General features: G+C 38.7%; 1 protein-coding gene across 9 annotated transcripts in view; it reads right to left on the bottom strand.

The window, feature by feature from the left end:
* The window catches only part of LOC123516753 (tyrosine-protein phosphatase non-receptor type 9-like), a 77,062-nt gene extending 65,622 nt beyond the window's left edge, over nucleotides 1-11,440 (bottom strand). For 3 of the 9 annotated variants that reach the window (XM_045276380.1, XM_045276364.1, XM_045276366.1), the window contains exon 1: nucleotides 11,289-11,431. In XM_045276380.1, coding sequence (XP_045132315.1) covers nucleotides 11,289-11,321 — 33 coding nt within the window. In that variant the 5' untranslated portion in view covers nucleotides 11,322-11,431. Of the gene's footprint in view, nucleotides 1-2,158; nucleotides 2,183-7,380; nucleotides 7,420-11,288 lie in introns of those variants that run through there. The other 6 variants (XM_045276368.1, XM_045276370.1, XM_045276374.1 and 3 more) reach the window with 5 other exon arrangements.
* Nucleotides 11,441-12,563: the final 1,123 nt, after the last annotated feature.

The following is a 12,563-nucleotide window of genomic DNA, read 5'->3' as shown; positions in this document are numbered from 1 at the left end:
CAGTTTCACCTTTTAATAAACTAGAAATCTTGCTAATCTATCACCAGAACCTTAAAAAAATACTATTAATCCCTTCAGTACCAGGAAGCGTTTTCAAATTCCTTCTGGTTACTATTTGGCGATTTGATACACCTTCAGATATTTATAAAGGGGATTAAAATAGTGAAGACTGTGGCCATTAATCTTCTGACCTCCACAGACCCTTGTTAATGTCAATAAAATGGTCTAATAGTACACAAATCTCAAAGTAAAAATGCGCCCCAGTACTGAAAAAGTTAAAAACACAAGTACCTTCATCTGGAGCCCTTGGAAAGCAGTGATGGTGAGAGAGCAAACCGTTTCAGAATATGGGCCTCCCCTTTACTCTCATGAGCTCAGATCAGATGGGCGTCCGTCGCAATACTCAATACGCAATACTCAGCATATTATCACGCCACAGGAAATGCATCATCGTGGTAGTTTTTCCTCTGGGGGTCGGAGGGCGGGAATGAATGAAGGGGACGTTGGAGATGTGGTGGGCGAGGGGGACGGGGACGGGGACGGGTGGGGGAGTATAACCGATAACTCTAACTCTGTCATGCACCAAGGCTATCAAAAGCGTTCTTCCATCTTCACTTTTCTCTCTCTTTTTGTGTGTGTGTGTGTTGCAGAATGAACACGTAATCAGCAAGGCTATACTACTACACGTGAAAAAAAAAACTCGACTATTTTTTATTTCAATACTCCATTTTTGTACATTACGAGAGAGAGAGAGAGAGAGAGAGAGAGAGAGAGAGAGAGAGAGAGAGAGAGAGAGAGAGAGAGGAGGAGGAGGAGGAGGAGGAGGAGGAGGAGGAGGAGGAGGAGGAGGAGGAGGAGGAGGAGGAGGGACAAAAAGAGAAAGGATGTCAAATTAAAGCGAGGGGAGAGAAAACTCCACGAAAAGAGAAGATGGGAGAGAAAAAAAAAAGACGAGATGGATTTGGAAAGGAAAAGTAAAGAGGAAAAGTGTGAAGAACGGAGGGGGGAAGAGTGGAACGGAAGAAAAGAAAGGTAAGAGCAGAAGGAAGGGAGCGGGATGAAAGATGAAGGCAAGGAGAGGAAATAAGTAGTGTTGTAAGTGTGTATGAACAAATAACAAAGGAGAGGGAGTAGGGGAAGATCACTTCCGCAAGGACGTTCCACTAAGCACGGGGACTTCACATCATGAGTAACGATGGACGCGACACATTGTGGGACGGTGTGTATCTGTGCACTCATCCTCAAGAGCGTCTAGTAATGGGTGGCTAGGCCGCTGGTGCCCGCTGATCCCCACTGGCAGTATCTGTCCGCGTCCATCAATGCATTAACGCGGCGATCAGCCAATAATTCACTGGTTTAAAGTATGAAACAATACATTACCCTGCATAAAATTACATACACAATATAAGTAATGGATGGGAATTACGATTCCGAGGGGAACAAACTATAAGGCTACACTGTTGCCATCAATACCACGCCATGGTTTCTTTAACAACGAACTTAAAGAAATTCTGTGTAAGTTTTAATAGTGGAGTAATGTGCAGCTTTATACAGAGGGAGGGCTGCGGCAGGAGCCAGCATGACAACAGGTGTTATGTATTGTGTTGCGGTCCCACATCACCTTCAAAGCAGGCAGGCATTCCAATGTAACTAACACTAGAGGCTGCAGCCACACCAGTTAGCCTGGGAACCACCCACACCGCACCACTGACACTAAGGACTAGCGGGCGTAGTTTTATCTGAATGACTCAGGGGCAACCAAACGCACACTCGCGGTCCCTTGATCATGGTGAGATCCTGAGAGACTCTCAGGAGTAATATGTTGAACCGTCTGTCAAGTGGCCGTTATCAACAGCTAAAACTAAAATTGCGGGAATCTGAGAGAGAGAGAGAGAGAGAGAGAGAGAGAGAGAGAGAGAGAGAGAGAGAGAATCCTGCAGCAAAAGTTCGTATCTTCCTTGTCTTTACAGAGGCGAGTTGCCAATAGGAAAACTCTGAAGAAGACAACCACCGGACCACCGCACCCACGTCTTACAGGTGGAGTGGCTCTGAGGCAGCGTCACGCACAGGCCTTGCTCCACCACACTGAGAAACACCACGCTCACCACACACACTGTAGGATATTATTATTTCTCCCCACCGACAAACTTTTATCTACCTTTGTCATCCTCGGCACCCTTCAACCACCACACACACAAGGAGGCGAGCAGGTGGTTGGTCAGTGTGCAGTCTGGTCTTGCAATCACTGCGTATAGAGCTCTGATAACGGCGGGGGCGTGACGGACTTCGATTACAGTGTGTGTGTGTGTGTGTGTGTGTGTGTGTGTGTGTGTGTGTGTGTTTTACCTTTATCCTTCCCTCACCTCTACCCTTATCTCCCTTAGTCACACCGTCAGTACCAGACAGATGTTTCTCCCCCACCCCCCCATTTCACCTTTCCTCCTTCCCACATTGCCTCACACACAGCATTCACTTTCTGTCTTAAATTTTCCACACCTCTCTCACGCTGTTTTCATATTATCAAGCATCTTCCATTCCTGCCAACACAATGGTCACACACACACACACACATGCTTGAGAGAGAGAGAGAGAGAGAGAGAGAGAGAGAGAGAGAGAGAGAGAGAGAGAGAGAGAGAGAGAGAGAGAGAGAGAGAGAGAGAGAGAGAGAGAGAGAGAGAGAGAGAGAGAGAGAGAGAGAGAGAGAGAGAGAGAGAGAGAATATCACCTAAAGCCACAAGCCAAGCACCAAAGTATGGGTTTCCTGGCCATCTGTCTTAAAACGCCTGTTTAATGAATCCCAGGTGACGTACTGAAACACCACCACCACCACCATCGCCCTGCCACTAACCACCCTTATGGGAAATAATGACACAGATGCAATGATAAAGGAGCCAATCGTATATAAAAGTAAATTAACCTATGTGTAAAATCAATCATATGTACTAACGATAAAGATGTCAATGGTATATAAATGAAAAGGAGCCTACCACATGTAGAAACCAATCACATGGACGTGCTAATGATGCCAAGATGCTAAGATGTCATGAATATATAAATGAATATTAACCTATGTGTATAAATCAATCATTCATGCCTTCCTATACCATCCTCGGAGTCCGCTTTCTAGTAGATTTCTATGTAATTTCTTTAGGGACTGGCATTTCAGTGAGCCTTGTTCTTTTCTCAACTTACATTTTTGCCCTTGGCCAGTGTTCCCTCTTACATAAAAATAAATAAAATAAATAAAAAATCCAATGTGTGGCTGGCTTCACATGCACACTACAACCAAGTCCAGCCAGCACTGCTCTTCCTTGGTACACATTTATGGTAAGTGCACACTTTCAGAACTACATTCTAATTCAACTCTACATACATGGAACGAATCAATGCCACGTTTTAATCCACGAGGAATAAACAGATTTGCGTTTACTTTTATGACAGGCAATAAAAATAGCTTTCTGCCAGAGACTGATAAACACAGCACTGGCAAGGTGATTTTTTTTTTTTTATGCAATAGGGGAGACTGGCCAAGGGCAACCAAAAATGGAAAAGAAAAAAAGGCCCACTGAACTGCTTGTTCCCTTAAAGTTATTAAGAGTTATCCAAAAGACAGGGACATGATGGTAAAATATTAAGAAAATGAGAAGTGTATGTGAAGTGATGAGGCCATGCATGGTGTCTGGTATGGGGGTGATCAAGCTTTGTACAGTGTAGAGCAAGGGAGGTGATGGTGCTTTGTATAGTGCATATTTTGTTTTGCTTTTTTTATGGTAAGGCCTATAGCGCCTGTAGGCACACTTGAAGAGTGTATGGGAAGTGCTGTTCAGCTTCCGCCCATTAGTGGCACAGGCAATTTTATTTATAGTGGTACCATATTAGGGCCCATATCACCACCCAAGCTCATCTTGAGTGTAACCACCTAGAACCTGGGTATCATGGTGATATGTAGGTAACTTTAAACCACTCGACAAATGGCAAAGTGTTTTAAGGCTGTATGTGGTAGGATTCGAACCTACGCGTGGACTTCTGCCCAATCCCACGCTCACCACCGTATCCACTATGCCACTGCCTCCCTATGTGAAGGAGGGTAGTGAAATTTGTGCATGATTCAGGTGATGATAAAATTAGTGCAGGATGTTCTTATTATTCATCAATGACCTAAACCAAATTTCTTGTCCTATTCACTTCTATGCTGATGATACCACCATGCACTTTTCTACATCTCTTTATGAACGACTAACCCTTCAGGAAAGAAACAGTTCATGCAATGAATCCCCACCTCACTTCTGATCTCTCAAATTTCTGATTGGGTATGGCAAACTTAGTAGTGTTCAATGTGTCAAAAACTAAATTCCTCCATCTATCAATTTGACACAACCTTCCAGACAACTACCGTCTATTCTTGAATGACACTCAACTGTGCCCCCTCTTCTACACTAAATATCCTCAGTCTGTCCTTTACTTATAATCTAAATTGAGAACTTCACATTTCATCTTTAACTAAAACATCTATGAAGTTGGACTTTCTGAGGCATCTCTGCCAGTTTTTCTCATCCACCTCAAGTCCTAACTCTGTAAAGAGGCCTTATCCATCCATGTATGAAGTATGCTTCACATGTATAGAGAGGGTGGCAATCCCACTCATAATGCTCTTTTAGACAAGATGAAGCCAAAAGGTTTTTGTCTAAGCGACAGTCTTCAGCCTCTTTTTGATCACCACAATGTTGCGTCTCTTGCTGTCTTCTGTCCTACCACTATTCTTACTCCAACTGCGCTTCAATCTTGCTAACTGTGTATCTCCCCTCCTCCTGTGGCCTCTCAGCACAAAACTTTCTTCATTCTCTCACTCCTATTCTGTTCACCTCTCTGATGCAAGCTTTAACCAGCATTCCCAATCATTCATCGTAAGTAATCTCTGGAACTCCCTGCCTGCTTCTGTATTTTCCATCTTTCTATGACTTGAACTCTTTCAAGAGGGACGTTTCAAGACACTTATCCTTTGGCATTGGTTGACACTTTTATCTTTGTATCTATCACATGCATCGACCCCTTGTGAATTTTCCATGGATGATTTTAAGTGGTCAGCACAAGTTTCCATAAAAATCTCTAGTACTTAACATATTTATCTATAATTTGCTTATGGCAATCTGAAGAGTAAATTTTTCTCACCATTATAATGAGATGGTTCTTAAAAAAGATAATTTCATAAATGTTGCAAATAATAAAAACAAAGAATAGTGTAAAGATTTTACTTCCATTCTTTTCTTCAACAAATCATAAGATTTATTTTTTGACTCAAGGTTACGAGTATTTCTTGACTGATGTGTGCTCAAATTATGCAATTTTGAAATAACACGAGGTAAAAAACCATCATTTTTTTCAAATTACGCGAATTACTTCTATAGAATAACACAATGTCAAGATGCTTTGTTGGCATGGCAAATCTCTCGGGAATCACAAGATTCCGTGAGATGTTTGTTTGGGCCGCCATACTGTCATCGCAGCTGATTGCAGCACAGGAGTGTTTCACCTTCAGGACAGCAAGTGATGCATGATAAACATCTTCAGGAAGGTCAGCATATGCCATTTTGCTGACAGTTAGACACCGTTTCTATAGCAGTGACGATCCTTTGTTAATTCCAGCAGCTGAGAGGTGCACAAAAGTGTTTTATAAAGAATATGTGCTGCAGGGACTGCAGGGTGCATGCCCAGTCGCTCTCTCAGGGGAACCTCTGACAGTGTACAGTTTAATTCAGTAATTATATTCACTTTATGCAATTTTCACATTACATGATCCCTTCATGAACATATCCCTCACATATATATATTGAGAAATCCCTGTATTTGGTTATCTGAGTTCTGCAATCACTACTGTGTATGTATAATGCTATGAAACAACGTGCTCTATTTTGTACATAAAAAGAATTAAGGCAAATCATATAGAAGCATGTATGCATCACGAGTTCACAATAGTATGTGTGAACAGAAGCAAAAACACGTGTAATTGAAAGACAACAATCAGCCAATCAGCAGGACTGTTACAAACCAGACCTAGGCTCCAGATGCTTCAAGTTAACAGACTACTAGCACAGCACAGGACAGACTACAACAGGGAACTCTGTGGATTTACAAGCATTGGTGGCATCAGTGCTGCACTCCATGACGAGAGAGAGAGAGAGTAATATTAATTGTTGTAATAAGTGTAAAGTACAACAGATATCATAGTAAACAAAGATCTCAAATTTTTTTACATATGTTTTTTCCTGTGTGTCCTGGTTTAGCAGCAGTTTACATAGCACAAATACATGGTTAATCATACCTTTTTGATATTGGTAATGTAAGATGCATTTCATTGCGTAAAAACACAATCACATTCTACAATAATGTAAAAATGTAAAATGACCACTACTATTATACATATCATAATAATGGTTTACCAGCAAAGTTTGTCCAGCAATCATAAGGAAGAGGTTGAACCTAAATTTTTAATACAAAGAGAGAGAGAGAGAGAGAGAGAGAGAGAGAGAGAGAGAGAGAGAGAGAGAGAGAGAGAGAGAGAGAGAGAGAGAGAGAGAGAGAGAGAGAGAGAGAGAGAGATACTGCAGTTTACAAAAATAAATATACACATATGCCTGGCCAGGGAGGCCCAGGAAACAAGCATTAGCTTCCTTCAGACAAAACAGAAAAGGAAGGACACTGTAGCTGATTCAATGAGATCCAGATGCAAAAATTGCAACACAGAATCCTATCAACAAACAAAATAAATTTGTTCATCAAAATAAAAAATTAAAAAAAACACAAAAAGATATTATATATATATATATATATATATATATATATATATATATATATATATATATATATATATATATATATATATATATATATATATATATATATATATATATATATATATATATATATATATATATATATATATATATATATATATATATATATATAAAAGGAAAAGAAAACATTCTGGCCAAGAAACCCTTATAGAATAAAGCAAAATATAAACATTTAGAAAACAGTCAATATTTTCAAAAATTAAAGAAGCAAGGACAGGCAAAGAAATACCCAATAAGAACCATATCAATTCACACATTAGCTGCAAGTATGAGAAAGAGTGCAGCTAAGGAAGACAAACAAATTAAATGGAAGAAGCAACTTGTACATGATATGTCTTGAAAGGCAAAACAAAACTTCAAGGCACTCCAATACTAAATCAGATCTTAAACCAAAACACAAATTGGTGATCTGTACAAATACCCGATAAACCCAATTCCAAAACAGCAACTAAAGGTGATCAAAAGGCCAATGTACCGCAAATCATTTCAGTGGTGTTTAGCATAGATGACACTGAGATACCTCACTTACCCAGAAAAGAAGTCAGACACCCTCTACAGTCTACAGGTCCTGTTGGTTGACAGAGAAAAAGTCAGGAATCTACTGCAAACCACAGAGAAGTAAAGAAATCCCTGGCTAAGATGATATGCACCCATTACTAAGAAAAAGAAATAATGAGTATTAATGCTGATTCATTTATAATATTATCTAACCAGTAAGTTGCTGAAGTAGTAATTTCTTTAGCTTGGAAGGGATTAGTGATAGATACAATACTGTATATAAGAATTAGCAGTATGCTGGACATATCTTTCATCAGGGCTGACCATCAATAGAAGCAAAATTCTAAATTCTAAACTATGTAGACCTGAGTTCAGTAATCAGTAGTACAGCTTCTTGAATTCTGAACACAGCAACTGAAGCTATGAATGCCAAGTGTTCCTACAGAGATAAGCACCTCAATTGTAATACATACACATAACATTGATAAAATAGTAATCTTAAGGCTTCTGTAAAAAAATAACCTTGTGAAATACCTGGAAATTAATAAAAAAAAATCCTTTTATGAATAAAATAATGATAGTATTTATAATCCCTTATTATCCTGATATTCTTTAAATAGTGCACATCAATTTCCTTACAAAAATACAATAAATATGCATTCATCCACTTTGATGTTAATATTTTGCAACAATTATGAAAAAATAAAAGCTAACAAAAAATTATGCTAAAAATAAAAGCATTTTTCCAATAAACTGGTACAGCATACAGCATATGTACAACGGTAAAACACCTTTCTCACATTTAATATATCATCATGTTTAAATGATTGCCACCACTCATTTGTGTTCCACTACATGTTGAACAAATGCTATTATGAGATTTTGGAGGTTTAGTATATCCAACTAAACTTCACTGAGTGACATTTATTGCACTGCAAAGATTTTATTTCTGTTCATCAACTTAAGGTACGTGGTCTACTCGGCACAAACGGCTGCATTTCACCAGAAATGAAATCCTCTGTGCCATGCATACCCAAGAATGATGACTAGTCCATCTCTTGATAATGAACCAAAAAGAAGAAATGAAACTAACTAGGAAACAAAAGCATAAATATTACATATCTAATAAAAGAACACAGAAGCTGCAGTCTGAAAATAGTACTGCCGGATTTACCAGCTAACTGAATCTTACCATCAAAGTCATTAGGAACATTTTCAATTACCATCAACAAGTAAAGAGAAAGAAGTATGGCAAAATGAAAACATTTTTTTGTTTGAATCACCATCTTGGGATGAAAGCTATTTTACAAGCCTACTTTATATATTTAAGTTATACAATTAACAATTCTGGAAAATATGGAGAAAAGATTGCCTGTTGACATTAAATCTTCCAACGTCTTCCCAGAGTTGCCAATTGTGTGTTCATATTGTACCATCCAATGTCTTTTGAGTTAGCTACTACTTTCTTCCTGGGAAATACAACCCATCCTTTCATACTTTGTTTTTTTCTTCAAGATGTCTTTGTGCCATCAACCACAGCACAAAGATACAAATCCATCCACTGGTTGGCTTCTAAAACAGTTGCTTCATTAACTCTCTTCCTATATTTCTGACTCTCATTTGGTAGGATGAGGAGTTTTCTGTTATGCTCATACACACACAAAGAAAACCAGACACATACAAACACATAAATATATGTAAACTAAACTAACATGAAGCTAAGCACATATATTTACACATTTAAGTGTACTTCTTACATTGTCCAGACAAGCAAGCACATACAAAACATATAACCCTCCTACAGCTTCTATTCTTCTCTCTATAGCTTCATTTCAAGTGTCCTCTCTGAACGTTCTATTGCTGCTGTGGTAAACGGCCACTATTCTCCTAATTTTGTAAACAATGGTGTTCCTTAGTAGTGGTGTTCAATGTCTCAAAAATTTAATGCCTCCATCTATCAACTCAACACAACATTCCTTACAACTATTGCCTCTTCTTCAATGACAAAAAACTATCCCCCTCTTTTACATTGAATATCCTCGGTCTGTCCTTTAGCTACTTATAGTCTTACTGGAAACTACATGTCTCATCTCTTGCTAAAACAGCTTCTATGAAGTTGGATGGGCTAAGGCATCTCCGCCATTTTTTTCACCACCCTGATTCTGTACAAGGACCTTATTCGCCCATGTATGGAATACTTTTTGCGTGTATGGGGAAGTTTCGCTCAATCTGTTTTACTAGATAGGGTGGCATCAAAAGCTCTTCATCTCATCAACTCTTCTCCTCTGAATAACTGTCTTCAGCCTTTCTCATGCACCACAATGTTGCATTTCTTGCTATCTTCTACTACTATTTTCATCCCAACTGGTCTTCTGATCTTGCAAACTGCATGCCTCCTCTCCTCCTGTGGCCTCACTGCACAAGACTTTCTTCCTCCTCACCCCTATTCTGTTCACCTCTTTAATGTAAGAGTTAACCAGTACTTTCAATCATTCATACCTTTCTCTGGTAAACTCTGGAACTCATTTAACAGGGAGGCTTCAAGACATTTATCCCCCTTGTTTTGGCTTGCCTTGTTGGACCTGCACAGGAACTGGCAACTAGGTGGGCCTTTTTTTTTTTTCTCTTTAACCCTCTTAGTTTTCCCCTCATCACAAAAAAGTAATACACTCAATTTTTTTTCCATATATGACAAATCTTTTGTAAAATATGTGATGAATAATTTCTTAACAATTTCCCCAATGAGAAAGGTCTGTAAAATATTAAATATACCCTACATATAATCAAAATATCTGGAATACGCATAAGAACTAAATCACTGTTAGCCAAAACTTTTAACTACTATACCATCCCTCAAACCAGGAAAAAAAATTATCCTTTTGCATTGAGACTAGAAAACTCAACATTGATCTCTAAGAACAAACAATAATGTATGAACAAAATACATAACCACAATAATCACACATGATTATTCAGATTTTGACAATTAGGGAAATATTTTAGAAATGAGTTATTTAAATACATTGAGAGTTTTTTCAAGAAACACAAGTCCTCATGTATTATGCATCTTCAATATGCTTAAATAAAGCTGAGGGAAGAATTTCAAGCATAAGGCTAGTTGCAATACACATTAATGAGGGTCTAGTTAATAAGAATAAATATAAAAAGCCATCCATTTTCCTTTCATATTGAGGATAACCGGGTACACTTTTCAATGCCACCTTAAAAATGACTCCTTTGAAAGGGATTTTGTTAGAAATAGGGTAAAATTTCCATGCAATAGCTTGAGAAGGTAGATTTACTAACTAAATTGCATCACAACCTTTCCCCACATCACTTGCCACATTCAGGCATGGAACACTGGCACTAAACTAAATGAATACTTAAAATTCATGATCTCTTCATATATGTAATTTTTTTTCCTCATAATGATGAAGAATGATGTGTTTGACGAAATGGATACCATCATAACCTTACAATGGAGGATAATTACAATACAGCATTCCTAACAATGTATTGAGGATGCAATTCAATAGTAACGATACCTCCTCCACCTCGCCACAGAACACACCATAACCATCACAAACACCAAGCACCACAACATGAGGACACCACACAGGCATCACTACACCACACAACGAAGGACACCACCACCACCGCCGCCGCCAGCACACCAGAACAAGCAGAGCCCCTTCCTGGTTTCCGAGTGTAGGCGTAAGTCCGCCTCACGCCACACAGGCCACATAAAGTAGGTTAGGAGAGTGTGGCATGGGAACGTCATTAATTTGTCAAACAGCCTGACATGGAGAGGAGGGCGGCCCGCCACCCAGGGTAGGCAAACCCCCGAGCTGCTCCTCAAGCCTACCCGGCCAGTCTCTTCCTTCCACCTCTCCACACACATCACAGAGCTTGCTAAAATTAGCCAGGTTCAGTACTTACCAATTCTTCCTCAGGTTGGAGATTTGCTGCCATTTTGGACCATCCTGTCGACGGAACTATTAACAGCTGAACATCGCCAGACGCTGAGTGGGACCAGTTCTACGTGGTGGTGGCGGTGGTGGTGGTGGAGGGTCTCTTCTTTGCTGGGGAGGGGCGGAGGGAGCCACACGCATGACGATAAGGATTGTTCTGTCAACCTTTTCTTTCTTTCTTTCTTTCCTTATTTTTTGCAAAGATCCTATGGGGATAAATAAGTAAATATGCATATAATGTCATGAAAAATCATTCAAGGTGAGTTGTGTGATTTTACTGTTTACACTGCAGCTGATCTCAAAATATTAAGATCAATGCTTTACACACACACTCACAAACACACGTAGAGCAATTGAAATAATAATGCACTGAACACACAAAAGAAAGAAAGGAGGAAGGAAAGAAAAAAAAAACTGTATAAAGATTTTTTAACATGTACTGCTAACTACAAATTCTAATTTATGTCTAATCTTTCTTTTTGTTGGTGTATTAGTATTACCTTTTAGTACGGACCGAGGAGCAGAGGTGAAGGTAAAAATGCAGTGAGCAATGAAACATCTAAAATTCAGCAAGTAGAAAAATGAGACAGAACTAGACCTATTGAATGAAAATAAATAAATAGATAAAAAGAAAAAAAAAAAAAGATAACGTCTTGATGTGTGTAAATTTCGATAATTAAGTAGCTACCATACGGAAAACTTCGGTGATTTCGTTTTTTCCTGACAAGATAAGGCACTGTGTGTGAATGTGAATTTAAGAAACTATGCCTAGACCAAACACAGAGGCAGAGTATGTGCTACCTATAGGTGTGCGTTATGGGAGTGGGTGAAACACTGGAACACTTAGCACTAAGAAGTGAGAAAGTTGACAGAAACAGAGCATAAATGACGCAAGGCTTTTTGATGGTGTGAAATATCAGTGAAATCCTAAAAAAAAAAATAATAATAAAAATGCAAGAAAGGAATAATCGAAACCATGTCACTTATTGGCTGCCACACAGACATAAGATTATCCAAATGGATTAATTGATAAATTTCTAGCTGGTCTTCAATGCGTATACAATCTCCAAAGGCAAAATTTTAGCTATAAATATTCCATCAATAAACTGTATAGCTAGTTAGGGGTCCGGAACCTTAGCTAAAAAAGATATTATATGTTTTAAGAAGTTATCCTTTGAAAGAAAATTGGATATCGTTTTCTTATATAAACTGGGGTAATTTTATAGGGGATCCTGCTCTATCA

This window comes from Portunus trituberculatus, chromosome 41 (genome assembly GCF_017591435.1).
Source record: "Portunus trituberculatus isolate SZX2019 chromosome 41, ASM1759143v1, whole genome shotgun sequence".
Taxonomy (NCBI): Eukaryota; Metazoa; Arthropoda; class Malacostraca; order Decapoda; family Portunidae; genus Portunus; species Portunus trituberculatus.
This window is presented reverse-complemented; position numbering and strand designations above follow the sequence as displayed.